The sequence below is a fragment of the Eleutherodactylus coqui genome, chromosome 9, assembly GCF_035609145.1.
Source record: "Eleutherodactylus coqui strain aEleCoq1 chromosome 9, aEleCoq1.hap1, whole genome shotgun sequence".
Lineage (NCBI taxonomy): Eukaryota > Metazoa > Chordata > Amphibia > Anura > Eleutherodactylidae > Eleutherodactylus > Eleutherodactylus coqui.
In genome coordinates this window covers 31,888,035-31,909,624 of record NC_089845.1, presented here as the reverse complement: position 1 = coordinate 31,909,624, position 21,590 = coordinate 31,888,035, and the positions used below count along the sequence as shown (strand labels likewise).

Below are 21,590 nucleotides of genomic sequence, written 5' to 3'. Positions count from 1 at the left end.
GGGTGTTGCAGGGATCGGACGCCGCAACCAGCCCCGAACCCAAGTGCCCTCTTCCCGAGGCGTTTTCTGGGGAGAGGAACAAGTTTTTTGTTTTCCGACAGGCGTGCCGCCTGTTTTTTCGGATGCGTCCCCGTTCTTCCGGGTCAGAGGCTCAGAGGGTCGGGCTGATAATGTCCCTGCTGCGGGGCTCTGCCCAGACATGGGCCTTTTCCATCCCCGAGGGGTCCTCCTGCCTGCAGTCTGTGGACTCCTTTTTTCAGGAACTTGGGGGTATCTTCGATGAACCGGACCGAGCGGGGTTGGCGGTTTCGCGGTTGTTGGCGCTGCAGCAGGGGTCGGCTTGGATTATTGCTCCAACTTCAGACGCTATGCGGGGGATACGGCATGGAACGATAGCGCGCTGAAAGACGTTTTTCTGCAGGGCCTCTCGGACGCAGTTAAAGACCTGTTAATTTCCCATCCCGTTCCCGGGTCCTTAAGGGAGGCTATGGAGCTAGCAGTGAAGGCAGACAGGAGGCTCAGGTCTAGGAAGCAGGACAGGCAAACCCGTAGAGTCAGGGAGGTCGGTTGTCCTGGTCCCTCGTCCTCCTTACCAGTCCCTGTGTCCGAGCCGATGGAGGTGGATCCGCTGGACCCCAAAGAGCGACGCCGGATCCGTTTGTTGCACCGTCTCTGCCTCTACTGCGGGAAAGCTGGACACCGGGTGATAACCTGCCCACTGAGGGCTCAACGCTCACAGCCGGAACCGGCGGAAAACTCTGAGTCCTAGGCGATTGCAGGGAGGATCGCCTAGGACTTCAGGTACTTCCTAAACTTTTGGTACCGTGTCATGTTAAATTCCGGGATTTTTCCCGATCAGGGCGGGCGTTTATTGATTCTGGAGCAGCCGCCAACTTGATAAGTCTGTGTTTTGTCTGAACCTTACAGGGTGGGACAGAAGGTATACCTGTCTTCTAAAAATCTCAAATTGCGGGTTCCGTCCTTGAAGCTGGCGCCACGTTACGTAGGACCGTTTGCCATCACACGTGTGGTGAACCCTCTCGCCTACGAGCTGGGGCTGCCACCCACATGGAGGGTTCACAGGGTATTCCATAAGTCGCTATTGAAACCTTTTGTCCCTTCGGTGATGCCCACCTCCGGTCCCCCTCCGCCCACCCTGGTCCGGGATGAAGTTGAATACGAGGTCCAGGAGATACTGGATTCTCGTCGGTGTCGAGGAACCCTACAATATTTGGTGGCCTGGAAGGGGTTTCGACCAGAAGATCACTCCTGGGTGGCCGCACGTGATGTTCACGCTCCCGTGTTGGTACGGCGGTTCCACCGTCGTTTTCCGGATAAGCCTGGTCGAGTTTCCGGGGGCCCGGAGGTCCCCCGTCAGAGGGGGGGTAATGTTACCATGCAGGGCGGCGCTGGTTCCCGCGGCCGGCGCGCGGCGCTCCGAAGTCGGCTCCTCCCACTCTCCGCCCCTGGGCGGAGGCTTTTAGTTAAAAGGCTGGCAGTGACCTGAGCTCACTGCCAGTTATTGGTTCTGCTAGCCTCTAGTCAGGTCTGTTCCAGTCTGTGCTAGTTGCTCGTCAGTATCCTGTCTGTTTACCTGTGAGCTCCATCTCCAGACTTACTCTGCTTGTAAGTTTTGTTGGTTTGTTCCACCTGCCTCTTCTGTCGGCACTCTGTCCCCTGTTAGTAGTTCCATCCAGGTAGTCGCCAGGTCCCTAGCCAGCGCAGGGACCGCCGCCCAGTTGTCCGCCTGGGGTTAGCCAGGGCCGAGGCAAGTAGGCAGGGACTGTGGGGTGCGGGAAGATCAGGGCACCCCACCTGGCGCTCTGGGGGGCAGAGTGCCGTAACACACTGTCTGTGAACACAGTTTACCGATCCATAAGTGCAAGTTGAAGCTGCATCATGCAAAGAAGAAGCCTTATATCTACACTTTCCAAAAACACTGGTGTCTTCTCTGGGCCAAAATGGTAAACTGTTCTGTGGTCAGGTGAATCAAAATTTGAAATTCTTTTTGGAAAGCATGGATGTCGTGTCCTGTGGACTCAAGAGGAGAGGAATCATTCAGCTCATTATCAGCGCACAGTTCAAAAGCCTGCATCTCTGATGGGGTTGATTTAATGCGTATGGCATGGGCATTGGGCACTTTACACATCTTGAAAGGCACTATGAATGCTGAGCGATACATAGAGGTTGTAGAACAACCTATGCTTCCATCCAGTCAACGTTTCTTTCAGGAAAGACCTTGTATATTTCAGCAAGACAATGCTAAACCATATACTGCATCTATCACAACAGCATGGCTTCACAGAAGAAGAGTCCGGGGTGAACGGCCGCCTGCAGTCCAGACCGTCCACCAATATAAAACATTTGGCACATCATGAAACAAAAAATCCAGCAATGAAGCCTCAGGACTGCGGAGCAACTAGAATCCTACATCAGACAAGAACGGGACAACATTCCTCTTCCAAAACGCCAGCAATTGGTCTCCTCACTTCCCACATGTGTTACAGACTCTTGTAAACAGAAGAGATGATGGTACTAGAGATGAGCGAACCTACTCGGCCACGCCCCTTTTTCGCCCGAGCGCCGCGATTTTTGAGTACTTCCGTGCTTGGGCGAAAAGATTCGGGGGGCGTCAAGGGTGAGTGGGGGGTTGCAGCGGGGAGGAGAGGGAGAGAGGGCTCCCCCCCGTTCCCTGCTGCTACCCTGCCTCCCCGCGCCCTCCGAATCTTTTCACCCGAGTACGGAAGTACTCCAAAATCGCGGTGCTCGATCGAGTAATTACTCGAAACGAGTACGTTCGCTCATCTCTAGATGCTACACAATAGTAGACATGGCTCCGCCCAACTTTGTGGTTGCTGTGTTGCTGCCATAAATTACTAAATGAGTTAATTTTTAAAATTGAAATAAAAAAGTGTCTCTCTTTCACATTCCGATCCGTGCATATTCTGAGTAAAATATGGTTAAAAGAGACTTCTACATCATGGCATTCTTTCTTTTCACTTTTTTGTAACATTTTACACAGCGCCCTAGCTTTATGGGAATTGGGGTTGTACAACAGAAACAAAAACACACCCTGCACCGATTCATGAGCTAAAAAACATTTTTAAAAACTCTAGTGACATCGAAAAGATGCATTTCATGAATGTAGCACTCTTCTTGAACTGTGCGAGTGACACAACCATAAAAAACTAGTCAATTTCCCATTCTGTCCAAAGCTAAAGTTTGCGCATTTTACTGTAGCCTTCAAAGTAAAATTTGTAACATTATAAGTTATATTAATGCCTCCCAGTAACAGTGCCTTCATTACGTGGAACCGAGACCCAGGAACATAGCAGCCCAAGAGTGAGCCACAATAGATGTTTATTCCGTAGTCTCATCATAATACCATGTATTCATTAAAACATGTCCTCTGTAAAGGGGTTTTCCAGGGAGAATACTTTTGATGACCTATCCTTAGGATAGGTCATCAATAGTTGATCACCTGGGGTCCGTCGCTCGGGACCCCGACCGATCAGCTGATTGTGCGCCCGCTGTCAGCGCTGCAAATACACAGAGGTCGAAGCGGAAGTCTCTACTCTGATCTCTGTGAAGTCTGTGACGCTTGTAACTGCAGACACGGCTCATGTTGATTTTAACCCTTTCCAATCCAATTTGTATCCTGGTTTTCCTAGGGGGCTTACTCTTTTTCTGCTATTACACAATGGCGCTATATGCTGGCTAAAGCCAGTACTGCATGAGGTGACACATTGGATAGGCTCCGACAGCAGAGAGGCTGGCAATATACAGTAAGAGAACCCCGACGGACATCTTTCAACATCAGGGCCGCACACCCTTAAATCATAATGTCTTCAGTTGTAAGACAGTGGATTGGAAAGGGTTAATAAGAGCTGCACTTTCAAGCACTCTGGTCGCTACACAGAGGTCGGTGCAGAGACTCCCACTACTTCCGCTCTGCGTATTTACAGCGCTGTCAGCGGGCGCACAATCAGCTGATCACTCAGGGTCCCGAGCGGCGGACCCCAGCCGAACAATAGTATTCTCTCTGGGAAAACCACTTTAAAGGTTAGTATTCAAAAACAGGCGCATTAATGTGTGTAATATGTACATATTATAGCCCAAATACTTTGATATACAATAAGTTTGTCTACATGACACGTGCTTTCACCCATATACCAATAAAAAGGCATGAAATGATGGAAGTTAACTTATAAAGGTGTCTGCAGTACTATACAGTGTATTTCAGTGCATATACACTATGGTGTTGGTATGGGGGCACAAACTGTATTAAAGGGGTCTTCCGAGAAGTTACTATTGATGACTCATACTGACTCAGAGTAAAGCCACCTTTACACTTCTGGCTTCGATCCCAATGATGACGTCCGGCCCGCTCCACTGACAGCTGATCGGGGGATCCCAAGCGGTGGACCGTCGCCGATCAGCCATTGGTGACCAATTCTGAGGATAGGTCATCGATAGTAAACGCCCTGAAAACCCTTTTAACTCACAGTTTGGTATGGGTTTGACTATATCTTTACTAAATAACGTGTTTTGCTTTTTCTGCTAGGTGTTGGTTTCACTGTCATCCTCATATCGTTATATGTGGGCTTTTTCTACAATGTTATTATCGCATGGGCCATACATTATCTGTTCTCCTCATTTACATCAGAGCTGCCTTGGATCCACTGCAACAATTCATGGAACAGTCCTAACTGTTCAGAGACGAGATATGACAATGTCAATGATTCTGGATTTTCCTACATCAATGATAGATATAAAGTGACTCCGGCTGCCGAATACTTTGAGTAAGTGCTTCTACTGCTTGCCAATAACAAGGAAACTACTCCGACACCAGAGAGCCGCCCATGTAATATTGCTTTATCAGTTGTACTCTCTTAAAATTCTTCATCAACTCCCAATCTGATGTGCTCTCCAAATGTCCTTTCAAAGGTGTTTATAGGACTACATACAATTTGTAGTTTGCTGGCATGGTTTATGATAGGCAGACTGGCATTGTGTATGTGGGGCACTCTACTGGTATTCATTACATGGGCACTCTCATGGTATTGTTTGCACTATTTATGGGGGCTCTTTCCTATGGATTATGAGCGGCACTCTCATGCCTTTGTTTATGGGGAACACTTCTGGCAATTATAAGGGACAATCTACTGGCCTCATTTCTGAGGTATACTCCCGGAAACAGAGGCATAACTTGAAGCTTCTTGGCCCCAATACAAAACCTGTAAGAGGGCCCCAACTATAATGGTCTATTCATAGTACTGGGCTCCCTATATAGAGAAGAGAGGCCTTAAGGGCCCCCTAAGGCTCCTGGGCCCGGGTGCAACCGCATCCCCTGCATCCTCTATAGTTACACCCCTGTCCGGAAACTTAGGGGGCCGTGGTGTAGGCATTGTTGTTGGGAGGACACTCAGCTGGCATTGTTTGAAGGGACTTTAGGCTGTTTTTTCTCTTTCGGGAGGGCCTTGGCTGGTGTTTGTTGAGGCAGGATCACATGGCAAATAGGAAAATAGAGACACTCATTAAGTATGCAGCAGGAGGGTGGTGGTGTGTATGGTGGTGACAGATGGAGGCAGGAAACTTTTTTTTACAAAAATAAACTGTACTGAACAACAACTGAGGTAACATCATTGTGTTCCATAATCGGGGTTTTTATACTTAAACGTAGCACAATAACTAGTGGCAATACCTTTTCATAAAGTGGCAGTAACTAATTTCTTATTATAAACTTAAAATAGCATTTTCATCGCTGGGCGTTTTGCTCTGGCACATACATCACCTACATGCCCTTTAAGTGGCAACAGCAAGCCCATAATTTACCAGGCTTGTCAAATCACACCCAGCACCAGTCTCACTAACATGCAGCGATGTCTAGTATTAAGGTGAGCTTCCACATACATAGACCCATCTTCTTCTGTTTTGCCCTTTTCTGGGGCCGGATCTTCTGGGCAGTAATGTGCTAGCCACATCACCAACCGCTACAATAAGGAGGGGGCAGAGCCTCTTTCTTCCATTCACTAATGCTACTAGTGCTTCAAACATGGTGCTTCCATGCACCTCTTCAGGCCCCCACTTCCTGCCAATGGTCTGGAAGCAAGCCCTCTAACCTGGGCTCCATGCACCTCTTCTGCTCCCTGGCCATGGCACTGTGCCACAGTGCTGACAAACCCAGTGCTGACAGATGCCTCCTTCCTTCTCTCCCCATATGCCCTCCTGGCTGCATCTTGGACCGGAAATGGCAGGCCTTACCACATGACTCACAGAGCTGCTGAACTGAGCAGCTGAGTTGCTGTAATGTGTAAGGGGGTAGCAGGGCACTGCCCATCCCCTTACACATACATACTTGTAACACACAAAATGTACATACCATACATACATACACATATAGAAAGGCAACTTTCCTGTGACTCTTCCATGGAAGGAGACTAAAGCTGATAAGCTTCCTGTGACATGATTAGGTAGTTTAGGACTCTGTGCTGTCAAACCTATTTCAGGCATGCCTGTGCAATGGTCTGCAGAACGTACCATATTCTAGGTAGCAGGAAGGCCTATTCCTTGTCACGTGACGCCAACACTCCAAGCTGGACTCTAATCCATGGGGCGGCGATGAAATAATTGAGCCAAGTCCAGCAATGTTTGAGAAATCTGGGAGTGTGCAGATCTACTTATTTTTTAAGTTGAGAAAGTAACAGAATTGACAGTTCATGTACAAGGCTTTTGTCAATAGTACACGTTGATGCAGCACTAGGCAGACAATGGAACACAATATGAAATGATGTAATACTAGTTTTGATTTAGGGACTGACTTCAATGCTCTCTCCTTACTTTACTTAGAACTGGAACTTGATAGACAATTTCCCCTCAGTATTCTGTTTTACAACTTGGTCTGAGTTGAGTGAACTAATGTAGTGACTGTGTGGCTAATCCTGGCTTTGAATTCAATGAATAGCTATGACTCACTGTTTGTAGAAGGGTGACCTCAGTAAGGCTTTGGCTCCCTCTGCAGCAGGATGATAAGGGAACGGGTTTTCACCACGTTCAACCTAGACAGGAAAGTGTTGAATTTCGGACTTGTTTTCTGCACATGTACCTCCTCCCTTCCGACACGATTGACGGCAGCTACTCCTCTCTGATGTCTGGCTGAGTCTACCTAACTGCTCACTGACTCCCCCTTTTATCTCCTCTGTTCAGTTCCCGCACTTTTTGGTCTCCTTCCACTCTTGCATAGCGACTAGTGTGTTGTGTTCCCGCCCTTGGAACTCTGCACCAGTGAAATTAAACCTGACTTTCAGCCAATAGGGCTTCAGCTGACATCAGACTAAGGACAGAAGGGGAGAAACAGGGTCTCTCCTACAGAAGGCACCTTCTATTCCCAGGGACGGCACATAGACAGGTGAGACAGGACAGTGTGTATGTGAATGTACTGTAGGACCCGCTGGGCCACTACACCTGTAGCCCACAGCAGAAGGCACTAGGAGTCTTGGTCAGGACAGCTATGGAAAGAGATTTGGCCTGGAGAAGAAGGGGAAGTGGACAATAGTGGTGGTCAGTGCATATGTTGCAGTTAGAGACAGGTGACACAGGAACTATAATACAATGCGGACATCGTGCTTCTGCAAATGTTGTCCACAATCTTGTCCGCAACTGGTGGATGAATTTTTTTAGGGCCCACCTCACTTACGTATCATCAGTGTGTTTGGTACTGCAGCAAAAGAGAAGCATCTTTGGATATCTGTTTGGGACACCCTGATGCACAGAGCTGCAGGACAATGTGGACTCTGTGTAGCAGTCTCTCTCGCTGCATTAACTGCATCTTTGTTCTCTCAGCAAAGTCAGTTTAGATGACATGGAGTCCTGGAAGCTGTGTCTCATACTTACCCAGTTTCTGAAGTGTTCCCCAGCAAAGTCAGTGCACACACAGCTGTGTGACGTTTTTCAGAAGGCAGTGTGCGCACACTCCTACAGAGGTGAATGGGAATATGCACGCACAGCCTTCTGAAAAGAGTCACGCTGCTGTGTACGCTGACTTCACTGGGGGACATTGCAGGCATGGGGGACTGGGTGAGTATGAGACCCAGTTCTCTGGAATCCACATCACCTAAACTATAAATCCCATAACTTAGTTTACGGTGCTCATAATTGAGGGCAGGTTCCCTTTAAGTGTCTACTGATCTACCTAGATGACATCATCTTCTTTTCAACTACCTTTTCTGAACATCTAGAGAGAATGTATTTGGTGCTGAAGCTAGAGGTGCATCGGCTGAAGTTGAAGCCCAGCAAGTGTCTCCTTTTCAGAGAATGCATTGATGGGGCATGTGGTGACCAAAGAAGGAGTTCAGCCCATGGATTTGACGGTACAAGCAGTGCAGCAGAGAACAGTACCCAACAATGTGGCTGAGTTCAGACTTTCTTTGTACTGGTCGTATACTACCAGTGGGTGATAAAAGACTTTGCCAAGGTGAATGCACTGTTGTATGCTCTCCTTAATATGGCTACATTTGGTGTAATGAAAGAAGGGCCATAGCAAGGGTAGCTGAGGCAGATCAGGTCTTCCAGGAGCTGAGGAGACTTTGGACCTGTACCCCTATCCTAGCCTATGCTGACTACATTCAGCCTTTTACTCTCCATATTGATGGAAGTTTGTGAAGGCTAGGAGCAGTTTTGACTCAAGTTTAAGCAAGCTGAGAGAAAGTGATCACCTGTAGCACCTGAACACTGAGAGAAGAAACATGAGAACTAGAGGGTCTTCAAGATGGAGCTGTTGGAAGTAGTGTGGGCTGTGACTGAGAGGTTCTATATCATCCTATTGGAGGCAAAGTTTGTACTGTGGACTGACAACAAACCCTAGTGCATTTGGACACTAATAAGTTGGTGGTTCCTGAGCAATATTGGATGGCCAGGCTCAGAAACTTGTTCGTTGTTCAGTCAGGTATTGGATTTACACCAAACGATAATCATTCAGATCCCAACTGGATGTGAGAAACAATTTATTGGCCTGTGTAAAAGGGCCCTTATGTTGGCTGGTAAGGGACCCAGATCACAACTAGGGTGGCCATGGTGGTTTTTCATCTACTTCAGGTCACTGGCTAAACTAGTAGCTTGAGACCTCCTCGGAAGTGTTGACTAAGTTGCCCGGTATATTTACATATATGCTCAATTTAAGTGAAAGCAGGATATTGTATTATTTGTAAAACTTTTTAGGAATTGAGTCCATTGATCCAAAGTATGCCGTTACCTTAGACAGCTGGTCTTTTATGTCTACTAAGATGTCCTTTTGTTGTGCTAATCCTCTGCCGCAGCAGATGTTGCAGCTGCCATGAGGTTTTGATGTGTGGCTGCTACTTGTTTGCCATGATGTCTGATTTAGAGAGGTGGAGAAGTTCTTTTGAGGTATTAATGTTTTCGTTCCTATCACTAAAAGCTGCTCAGCTTTGATAGCCGGTAAATATGTTAGCTTTGTGACCGTATCTACAAACAGAGGTGTTAGTACAAGTGAGCAAACAAAGGTGGTGCAACGATATTCAGTGCAAAAACACCTTTGAAAGAAGATATGGCCAAGAGTAAAATGTCTTCTTATTGGCTTAAAAAGTATTTTATTATTTTACTCATTACTTTATAAAAAAAAAAATATAGAAATTTTGTAAGACCGTAATAGTACTGACCCACGGAATAAAGTTTGAAAATGGGGTGCAAATGTGACAGGACCACAGGTGCGTCAATGACCCTTGGTCATGAAAGGGTTAATCCACATGATATTGATGAACTTATTAGGGTTATTAGAGCCACGATTAAGATGAATGAGCCCAACAATTCAGTGTAAAATATTTGGTGGTCCGCGGGAAAGACACAGACATACTTTACTGGTTTATGAAAACATTCACAAATTAATAAAAAAATAGACTAGAAATGGGTGGCTTTATCCCCAAGGTTTTTAAGAGGTGTTATCCGATTGCAGATGATGTTGGGCTGATTGAGGAGACCAGAGACCATCCCTAAAGTAGATGTCCCAGTAGTGATGGTAACAAAAGGTACTACACTTCCCTTCGAGGATGCCATTAGTTGAAGAATCTAATGAGTCATAAGGCAAAGAGCTTGTTAAAAAAGATTTGGGAAGCTGCCTCAGCTTTACTAAAACTGGGAGTAGTAGCTACTTGTGTAGCCAAAACCCTTAATGTCTGGTTAAATCAATAATGAATTCAGATCCAAAATGATCACCTTTTTTCTGTGATGTAGTCCTTATATGTCCATTTCCATTATCTAAAAAGGCAGATGACTCTGGTCGTGACACAGCCGGGAGCAAGGCAGGTGGTACAGTTGTTCTTCATGGACCCATACTTCCTGCAAGGGTTGCCACCCTTCCGGTTTATTAAGGCAGTATACGTCTGCAGCCCAATTCCCCCTAGGACCGGTCCTTCTTGTGAAGAATATTGTTTCCCTAGGGTTCAAATCATATCCTTCCATCGTTCCATGGGCAGATCATTTCAAGTCACAGTCTATCAAATAATACATCCCCTTGCATGACATCCTCTACCCACCCATGTCCGTAGACAGGGTCGTAGTGAGAAACCATAATTACAATAGTGCCTATGTTCTTTTTGGGTGTTCCTCCTGCCACGTAAACTCTGTAATTTTCTAACCGTATTTCGGTTTTGTTGTCAGAACTCCAGTTGTGGCAGTGGACTGAAATTCTGGCATAATGCCGGGACTTTGTAGCCAATATTCCCCTGCATCCACAGTTCCAATGGGGTACAAGAGCCCTGTGGATTTGTCTCTAATTGATGTCTCTAAGCCTATGTCTGAGCCTGGTGATTGGGCCCCCATTGCCACAGGGGCAGACATGGCAGCAAGATTTAGGTCTCAGACCTTGCTGACAAGACCCCCCCATCCTGCTGACTAGGTCTTAGATATAAGGGCTTACAGGGACTTGGGGATCTTTAGGCAGGAAAGCCATGTCTTCAACAATGGGGACACTCCAACCGATGACAGAGAAAGGCTCTATTGCATTCTTGTAGATAGTCTGATGCTGGATACTTTACATCACTGAAAGGCAGCATCATTATGCTCCAAAACAACGGTTACTAATGAAGACCAGGAAGGATGTGTTGCTTGCCCAATAGTGAACAGGTGCAGGACTTGGAACTTGTAAAGGACTCTCTAAAAGGACTTTCTCAAGGGGAGTTCAGTGGTCTCAGTATGCCGTTCTCTCCCTTACAACAGACACCCGTTCCAGGGGTTGGGGGGCTCACATATACAACTTGTTTTATTAGGGAATATGGCGGCAGGAATTCACAGTCCAGTTCTAAAATTTTATAAAACTTTGTGCAGATTAAAAATTCCTCAAGATGACAGGAGCAATGACCAAAAATCATCCTGCCGACATAGCAATGGCCTTCTTCGAACATTAAGGGGGTACAAGACACAGTCACCTGCTAATCCTTGCTCAGAGGATATTCATGTGGGCATGAAAACATTCCATCTCTCACATCAACCCACTAGAAGGGTTTGCTAAATACAAAAGCAGAATTTTGGTCAATGAACACTGGATCCAGGAGAACAGTCTTTCTGAGAAGATGTTCCATGACCTTGGGATGAAGTATGGGACTCCCCAGATAGACCTCTTTGCAACAAGGAAAAACTGCTAATTTCTTCTCCTCAATCTGTGGGATTATCTGACAATGGTCAATGCTCTGACACCGGACAAAGGTTGAGACCTAGTATATGCCTTTCCTCCCATCCCTCTAATGCCCATAACCCTACAAAAATTTCAGAGTGAAAGATGTCCTCTAATTTTAATAGTATATTTCTGGCCCAACAGAAGCCGTTTTTTACACTCCTGAAAACCGGCACCTTGTAGGAACCAGTTGTGTTACTAATCTAATCAGAATTGCTGACGCAGGGTCCTCCCAATTACCAAAATGTGAACACGCTTCATTTATTAGCCTGGATATTGAAGAATCCATCCTAAAGTTCTCAAAGCTCATTCTACTTGAGCATGTTTCATCCTCCATAGATCATATATGCACACTAGCCGCTTGGAAGAAAATTCACACATTTAGAAAACACTATAGGCTGGACGTCTTAGCAAATGAAGATACAGATAGTCCCCTACTTGCAAAGGTTCGAGTTGGGAACTTTGCTACATACAAACAAAGTACCATGCCAAAGGCAACAAAGGGACCATTATAACTCATGGGACAATGCAGGAGACATCATTACTGATGCAGGCACATTACAATGTAGAGGCAAAAAGCCACAGAAAGGGTGTCATTATTTAATTATTAGTTGGCATTAGAATAATTATTGATGTACTGAAGGTGGCATTATTACCGATGTGGGCATAACGGGGCATTATTACTGTCTGGGGAGAGAAGGAGGCATTATTACTGTCAGGGGAGAGAAGGAGGCATTATTACTGTCTGGGGAGAGAAGGAGGCATTATTACTGTCAGGGGAGAGAAGGAGGCATTATTACTGTCTGGGGAGAGAAGGAGGCATTATTACTGTCAGGGGAGAGAAGGAGGCATTATTACTGTCTGGGGAGAGAAGGAGGCATTATTACTGCGTGCATTATCCTAATGCAGGTTATGTAATAAAAGCTGCTATCTGATTGGTTGCTACGTGCACTCAGCGGTGGCCACGGCATTCCCCTGCATTCATGCATTTCTTCGTCACACCCTTACTTTCAGTGTATGATGTGACATAGGTTTAGAGTTCCCTATTTATACAAGGAAGCACTGTTACACAATGTAACAATTTTCCTTGTTTTAACCCAATATATATCGATAAATCGTTCATTTAAATTACTGCAAATTGTGACCTCCTCCTCAGCTTAAAATACCTCTCAGAAATGCTGTGAAGAATACCTTTACTCTTGTGGTTAACATAGTGCAACCTCTATGACTTTTCATATGTGTGTACATAATAATAACCTTTATTCATATAGCACCAACATATTCCACAGCGCTTACAAAACAGAGGAGAACAGATACAAGGAACAAAAATCCAAAAACACTACCCATGTTTCCCCCAAAATAGGCCCTACCCTGATAATAATACCTAACCTGGTTTTTGGGGGAGGCTTGAAATATAAGGACTGCCCCGGAAATAAGACCTAGCTAACCTGCATAAAAAATAAAAAATCAATACTCACCTGGGCCACGGCGTCCCGATGGTCTCCGGTGGCGCTGCGGCAAACTGCAGTGTCCTCCCCGTCTGTCATCTCAGCTTCTTTCTGGTGATGGGGCTTTGAATACCCTGCCTCCAGCAAAGTGATCGCTGTGATTGGCTAATCGAGGTCCAGCAACCAATCACAGCCAGCGCTTGATGAGCCAATAAATGACAATAAATGACATCACTGAATGGCTGTGATTGGCTCATCGAGCGTCGGCTCTGATTGGCTGCTGGCGCTCGATAAGCCAATCACAGCGCTCGCTTTGCTGGAGGCGGGGTATTTAAAGTCCTGTCACCAGAAAGAAGCTGAGATGGCAGACAGGGAGGACACTAGTTTGCCGCAGCACCGCCGAGGACTATCGCGAAGTATCAGGACGCCACGGACCACGTGCATATAAGCCCCTCCTTCCCCTAAAAATAAGACACTATGCCTCTTTTGGGGCAAAAGTTAATATAAGACAGTGTCTTATTTTGAGGGAAACACGGTATTACATGTAGTAATCAATAGATGAAAACAGTAGTAGCTCCAACAAGCTTACATACTACAAATAGTGGGGTTAGTTTTGGGTAGTGCGTTCCAGAGTACAGGTGCTGCTCTAGAGAAGTCTTGGAGGCTGGAATAAGCGGTTTGAATTAGAGGGGCACTTAATCTGATTTCATTAGCGGAGCAGAAGCTGCAGGCTGAGTGGTGGATTGAGATTAGGGAAGCAATGTAGGGCGGTGCTGTGCTGTGGAGAGTTTTGTAGATGAAGCTAGTGAATTTAAATTGAATTCTGTATTTAACGGGCAGCCAATACAGTGACTGGCACAGGGCAGAGGCGTCCGAGTAGCAGCTGGACAGGAAGATGAGCCTGGGTGCCGCATTCAGGATGAATCAGAGATGGGAGAGTCTGGTGCAGGGGAGGCCGATCAGCAACGAGTTGCAATAATCGAGCTGCTAGTGAATGAGGGCAACAGTGAGCATTTTTAGCATGTCCACGGTGAGAAAAGGGCAGACTCTTGCAATATTTTTGAGGTGCGGGTGACATGTTCGTTGAGAGATTGAATGTAGGGGGTAAAAAAAATATCGAAGTCGAATATAACCCCAAGGCAGCGGGCATGCTGTTTGGGAGTTATGGTGTTGCCACACACTGAGGTGGAGATGTCAGGATGAGGTCGGTTAGCAAAGGGTCAGTTTTTGAAAGGTTCAGTCTTAGGTAGAGAGATAGGACATACTGTTAGAGACAGCAGACAGACAGTCGGTGGTGTTCTGGAGGAATGTAGCTGTAATGTCACGGGAAGAAGTATATAACTGGATGTCGTCAGTATATAAATGGTACTGAAAGCCTAATCTCCTAATGGTTTGTCCATTAGGGGCTGTGTAGATGGAGAAGAGAAGGGGGCAGAGGACCGAGCCCTGGGGGACCCCAACAGCAATTGGAAGAGGAGGGGAGGTAGAGCCAGCAAAGGATATGCTAAATGAGTTGTCAGATAGGTGGGAGGAGAGGCAGGAAAGATCAGTGTCCTTTAGGCTGATGAAGTGAAGCATATTGAGGAGGAGTTTGTGGTTAACAGTGTCAAATGCGGCAGAGAGATTGAGTAGGATCAGTAGGGAACAGTCACCCCTTGATTTAGCCATCAGGAGGTCATTTGACACTTTTGTAAGGGTGGTTTCTGTTGAGTGTAGAAGGCAGAAGCTGGACTGTAGGGAGTCAAGAAGAGAGTTTTCTGATAGATAGCTTATAGGGCAGGAGTAAACCAGGAATTCTAATAGTTTGGAGATGACGGGGAGATTTAAGATGCGTAGTTGGCAGCATCGGTTGAGTCAAGAGTCGGTTTCTTTAGCAGTGTGGATATGATAGCATGTTTGAATGAGGAGGGGAAAATGCCAGAGGTCAGAGAGAAGTTGATTATGGTAGTGAGGTGGGAGATGATGACCGGGAAGTGGAACTGGAAGAGCTGTGAGGAAAAAGGGTTGCTATCACAGGTGTTGGGGCAAGCAGAGGAGACTTCTTCCTCTGTCATTGGTCTGAGTGCAGAGAGTAAGCAGGAGCTAGATGCAGTACTGACGAGACTAAGGTCAGAGCTAGTCTCGGATTGAGAGGTTATTTCCTGCTGGATGTCGTCGTTTTTCTTTTTGAAGTAAGCAGCCAGCTTTTCAGCACTGAGCTCTTTCACTGGGGGCTGCAGTTTAAGGCTGAGAATGGAGTGAAAGGTGTCAAAGAGTCGTTTAGGGTTGTAAGATAGCGAGGAGATGAGAGAGGTGAAATAGGCTTGTTTGGCATGGTGGAGGGTTGGATTGTAGGTTCTGAGCATAAATTTGAAGTGGAAAAAGTCTGCAGAATTTTGCGACTTTCTCCACAGCCATTCAGCACAACCACAGCACCACCAGATGAAGCGTGTTTGAGACACGAGCCATGGTTGCCGCAGTCTGCATTGGATGACTTCGGTCACGGGGAGGGGGGGGGGTGCTGCCTCATCCAAGGCATGTTTGAAAGTAGCGTAATGTGTGGCAGCCAGGTTGGGACAGGAAAGGAGAGAGAAGACTGTAGGGACTCAGCAAAGTTTTGGTTGTGAATAGTCTGAAGGTTCCTGTACGTATATTGGGTAGGAGGGTCTGGGGAGATGCTATGGAGCTTGACAGAGAAAGAGAGAAGGTTATGGTCCGGTAGTAAGTGCATTGCAGAGAGAAAAGAGCACCTACACTTGGGTTATGGGAGAACTGCAGGCCATTGTAAGACCATATAGCAGGGGAGGCCGTGTCAGATTGCTGTATCCACATTTCTGTGAGAGCCAGCAGGTTTAGAGATTCAACCGTGAAAAAGTCGTAGATCTCTCAGAATTCATGGAAGGAGTCTTATGATATCTTCAATAAACTGTGCACAGACAATTGTGGTTTCTGCTCTCTAACTGTCAGTAGCACACAAAGACATAACATAACAATGTAGATCAGTATGGAGCAGTGGGTATTTGAATAAACAGCAGCAGGTAACTCACCATTACCTAATGGCCCATACTTTAGAGTGATTTTTTAGCACAGAAAAGTCCTTTTAGGTAAATAAAAAAAAATTGCAATTTTGCTAGTTATCATATTGGCTATCATATAATTACATAAGTTAGTGACAATTCAACAGAGTTCATTGGGTTTTGTAAATAAGCTTTACTAAGTCTAAAATTGGAAAACAACCCAAATTGTGATATAATTATTTTAGCTTCTGAGTGCTGTTCCCTCACATTCTTCTGATCCTTCATGGTGTGAAATCCATAATAATCAAGGCCCGCCCCCTTTCATGCTTACCGACACCAATTGGTTTAGTAATTGGCCACTTGAGGAGATGTTACATGGACATAACACAGTGGTTATTGTCAGTGACTCATCGCATACACTGAACCAGCAATGAATGCTGGGATATTTCAAGCCTGCACAGTTGAGAGTGCATCCTTCTATCAGCTCTGCCCAATATACGTTCTTTAGTATACCATAAGTAAAAAATGAGGGCATTTTCTATAAATGCAATGTACAAAGGTATAAAAGGGCATTGAATGCTAAGCTCACCCTTTGTGTAGTAGGTCTGCCTTTACAACCAGATGTACTGTATGTTTAGAAAGTTTATGTTCTTTTTCAAGGTCAATAAAACACAAATACGATGCAATAGGATTCATTTGTCACCCATATGTCCCAACAACCGTCTTCTAAGACAAAGATTACCTGACATGCACGCTTTTTTGTCTATCTTTGACCAGCAATACTTATGAAAGTCCCCAACTACTACTGTAGATTGGGATCCTTTTTAATTTGCAATTTCCTACTGTGCTTCCCTGAAAATAAGACACTGTCTTATATTATTTTTCGCCCCAAAAAAGCCCCAGTGTCTTATTTTCATGGGGTGGGGAGGTTTATACTCACCTGATCCACAGCGTCCCGATGCCTCCCGATGGTGTCCGGCAGCGGCGCGGCGTCCTCTTCGTCTCACAGTTGTCTCCTGCTGGTGATGGGGCTTTGAATACCCCACCTCCAGCAAAGTGAGTGCTGTGATTGGCCAATCACAACTGGCACCCGATGAGCCAATCACAGCCATTCAGTGATGTCATTCATTGAATGGCTGTGATTGGCTCATCGAGCACCGGCTGTGATTGGCTGTCGGCACTTGATTAGTCAATCACAGCGCTCGCTTTACTGGAGGCGGGGTATTCAAAACCCCGTCACCAGTAGAAGATCAGCTGTGAGACGAGGAGAACGCCGCGCCGCTGCAGTGCCGCCAGAGACCATCGGGACGCTGAGGACCAGGTGAGTATTGATTTTTTTTTTTATGGGCACACTAGCTAGCTCCTATTTTCGGGGGAGGCCTTATATTTCAAGCCTCCGCCGAAAACATGATAGGTCTTACTATAAAGGTAGGACCTTTTTTCGGGGAAACACGGTAATAAGGCATTTAAAAATGGGTAGAACCCAACCACTGGCTTAGTTTCACATATTACATCGGTATGTATTTGGGGCATGAATCTGTTACACTAGGTTATTGTATTGTTATACCGTAGGTGCTGCATAACAATTGCCATATACTGCATTGATACATCTAGATCATGTAAATCTTTTTGAAGAGAGCTGGAAATAAGCAATCACAGGAGATACACTGCCACAAATGGCAAGCAGTCCAAGTAGTTGAAAAAGTAGTTGAATTGTCCATCGGCAACCTTGGCCAAAAGCCGCTCCACTTTCTTTGGGTCTAGTGAAGCTCCATAATTACTGGTTAACCTTCTTATAATATTTGCAGGATGAAACACACTTTGGATAATTTATAAAACTAACACAAATAAAAGTGGATTTACTGGTGAAAACCAATCAGAATTCACCTGTGAAGCCAATCTGATTGGTTTATATGGGCAACTTTTCTCCATTTGTTTTTTGCACTATTTTTGATAAATCTCAGTTCTATCTGCTGCACAAAGGACATATTATTACCACCAATAACATAATGTCATGTTTATTCTTGTTACTTTTAGGCGGGGTGTTCTGCATCTTCATGAAAGCGCAGGAATCCACGATTTAGGCCTGCCCCGCTGGAAACTGACATCTTGTCTTATGGTTGTGATTGTATTCCTTTATTTCAGCTTATGGAAAGGAGTGAAAACGTCTGGCAAGGTGACATTTTTGTGCATTGCAACTGTTTTTGATAAAAATCTGAATCAGCTATTTGTGATACAAATACAGGTGTCCGATATGACGCGTATGTGAAATTCAAATTTTCCTGTATGTCCTTGAAAACAGGAAATAGGATTCTGTATTAGAAGTTGTTTTAAGGGAAAATGTAACAATTCTATTATGACGCATCACCGCCACACCCCTGTGTCACCTGTAACTGGTAGCTGCCATCCTGCATGCCGTGCGCTATGCTCCTCTGCATCCCTGCTGCCTGCCCATAGGGCTCACACATGCTCCCCCCTGCTTCCTTAAAGGGCCAGAGTGCGCTCCTTAAGCTCGTTGCCCTCCAATCCCATTTCTGCACTTGCTATATTAGGTATTCAACACCCTAGGGTGGATGCATACGCAATTTAGTCTCATTAGCCGTCTGTGATAAACCCCCAATTTTGTATATTTTGGTTCTGACTACAGATGAGCGAGCACCAAAATGCACGGGTGCTCGTTACTCGAGTCGAACTTTTCGCGATGCTCGAGGGTTCGTTTCGAGTAACGAACCCCATTGAAGTCAATGGGCGACCCGAGCATTTTTGTATATGACTGGTGCTCAGCTAAGGTTTTCATTTGTGAAAATCTGCAAAACCCAAGAAAGTGCTGGAAACGACACAGATACGGATAAGGCAGGCAAGGGGCTACATGTTGGGCTGCATCTCAAGTTCCCAGGTCCCACTATTAAGCCACAATAGCGGCAAGAGTGCCCCCCCCCCCCCAACAATTTTTACTTCGGACAAACCTTCATTAGCAAGGCATACCTTAGCTAAGCACCACACTGCCTCCAACAAGGCACAATCACTGCCTGCATGACACTCCGCTGCCACTTCTCCTGGGTTACATGCTGCCCAACCCCCCCATACGACCCAGTGTCCATAGCGCACACCAAAGTGTCCCTGCGCAGCCTTCAGCTGCCCTCATGCCACACGCTGGCCTCATAGCCACACCACCCTCATGTCTATTTATAAGTGCGTCTGCCATGAGGAGGAACCGCAGGCACACACTGCAGAGGGTTGGCAGGGCCAGGCAGCGACCCTCTTTATAAGGGGCGAGGCGATAGCCCAAAATGCTGTACAGAAGCAATGAGAACTCCAATCCTGTGCCACCTCCATCAGGAGCTGGAAACGTGGGCATAGCAATGGGGAATCCATGTGCCACACAGTATTCATTCTGTCAAGGTGTCGCATAGCTCAATCCACATTGCAAGGTGAAAGCCGTCAGCGCTCTGCCCTCTACCCAAGTCAGTCAGTGCCTTTGTGCCAGACAGGTCAAACACCGCGATGGGAACTAAGTTTGCACCAACAGCATAGGGGGGTCCTAGGAAGCCCAGGACGTGAACAAAAAATTGATCTGAGCGGCCAAACATGGCAGACTTGCACCACGCCCACAACATAGGCCTCAGCCCACAGCTTCAGCAATCCTAGGCAGGAAGCGGACTTTCACTGCACCAAGGACATAGGCCTCTGCACAAACCCTCAGCAATCGCGGGCCTACAGCGGACTCCAATGCTAGCGTAGCTGTGCACGTCTCATTAGCGCTGTATTGCTCCTGTAGTTTGTCCCAATGCAGTGCCCCGGATAGTAGAGCTAACATCAGATTAAATACAGGTGGGCTTCGGCCCACACTGCATGCCCCAGTCAGACCGGGGTTTTTAATACATAGACACAGGCAGGTACAACTCACTAATGTGAAGTCCGTGTGGACCCACAGCATGGGTGGCTCCCTGGAACCCACCGGCGGTACATAAATATATCCCATTGCAGTGCCCAGCACAGCTGAGGTAACGTCAGGTTTAATGCAGGTGGGCTTCGGCCCACACTGCATGCCCCAGTCAGACTGGGGTTCTTTATAAGTAGACACGTGCAGTTACAACTTCGTGTGGACCGACAGCATAGGTGGGTCCCAGGAAGCCACTGGCGGTACATAAATATATCCCATTGCATTGCCCAGCACAGCTGAGGTTACGTCCGATGAAATGCAGGTGGGCTTCGGCCCACACTGCATTCCCCAGTCAGACCGGGGTTTTTAATACATAGACACAGGCAGGTACAACTCACTAATGTGAAGTCCGTGTGGACCGACAGCATGGGTGGCTGCCTGGAAGCCACCGGCGGTACATAAGTATATTCCATTGCAGTGCCCAGCACAGCTGAGGTAACGTCAGGTTTAATGCAGGTGGGCTTCGGCCCACACTGCATGCCCCAGTCTGATCGGGGTTTTTAATACATAGACACTGGCAGGTACAAATCCCTAATGTGAAGTCCCAGTGGACCCACAGCATGGGTGGCTCCCTGGAACCCACCGGCGGTACATAAATAAATCCCATTGCAGTGCCCTGCTCAGCAGAGCTAACGTCAGATACAATACAGGTGTGCTTCGGCCCACAGTGCATGCCCCAGTCAGACTGGTAATATGTACCTTAACAGTAACCGCGTTGGTGGGAATGTGGTGGCGACTGCGGACCTAGTAGCACGTTTTTTTTAGTTGGTTTTCGGAATGTGGCCAGGATTAAGTGGGCCGTGGCGGAGGAATGGTGGGGGGGCTCTCTTGTTGTGTCGGTAAAGGTGAAATTCTTGGACTGCCACCAGACGGACCAATGCAAAGGTATTTGCCAAGAATGTTTTCATTGTTGGAGGAGGAGGGGGATGTTTTTGAGGCACTACGTGTCCTCTCCACGTGTCCGTGGTTATATGCACCTTAACAGTAACCGCGTTGGTGGGAAATGCCCTCGCCACCATCATGTCTTTGGGAAGCCTCCGTTTCCACAGGCCAGTAACATAGCATTAGCAGCGGTATAGGCAGAGCCCAGAATTAGTAACATTTCAGCGGTAGCATTAGGGACAGGTAACATATCACTAGCAGCAGTATAGGGGGAGCACAGTCTTAGTTCCATTTCAGTAGTAGTAGCAGTCCAGACAGGCCCCAGTAACATATCACTAGCAGCAGTATAGGGGGAGCACAGTCTTAGTTCCATTTCAGTAGTAGTAGCAGTCAAGACAGGCCCCAGTAACAATTCCGAAGCAGCAGTATAGGGGGAGCACAGTATTAGTTCCATTTCAGTAGTAGTAGCAGTCAAGACAGGCCACAGTAACATTCCCGTTGCAGCAGTTTAGGGAGATAACAGTCTCTTTCACATTTCAGTAGTTGCAGTATAGACAAGGCCCCAGTTACATTTATGTAGCAAAAGTGTAGGCCATCCCCACACACCTTGCTGTAGCATGTGTGCAGGCGAAGCC

The 21,590-nt window shown here is 46.6% G+C and overlaps 1 protein-coding gene across 1 annotated transcript in view; it reads left to right on the top strand.

The window, feature by feature from the left end:
• The window catches only part of SLC6A3 (solute carrier family 6 member 3), an 86,378-nt gene that overhangs the window by 26,103 nt on the left and 38,685 nt on the right, over positions 1–21,590 (top strand). The window contains exons 3-4 of the mRNA XM_066578830.1: positions 4,565–4,802; positions 18,168–18,306. Of these exons, the coding sequence (XP_066434927.1) occupies positions 4,565–4,802; positions 18,168–18,306 (377 nt within the window). The remainder of the gene's footprint in view (positions 1–4,564; positions 4,803–18,167; positions 18,307–21,590) is intronic.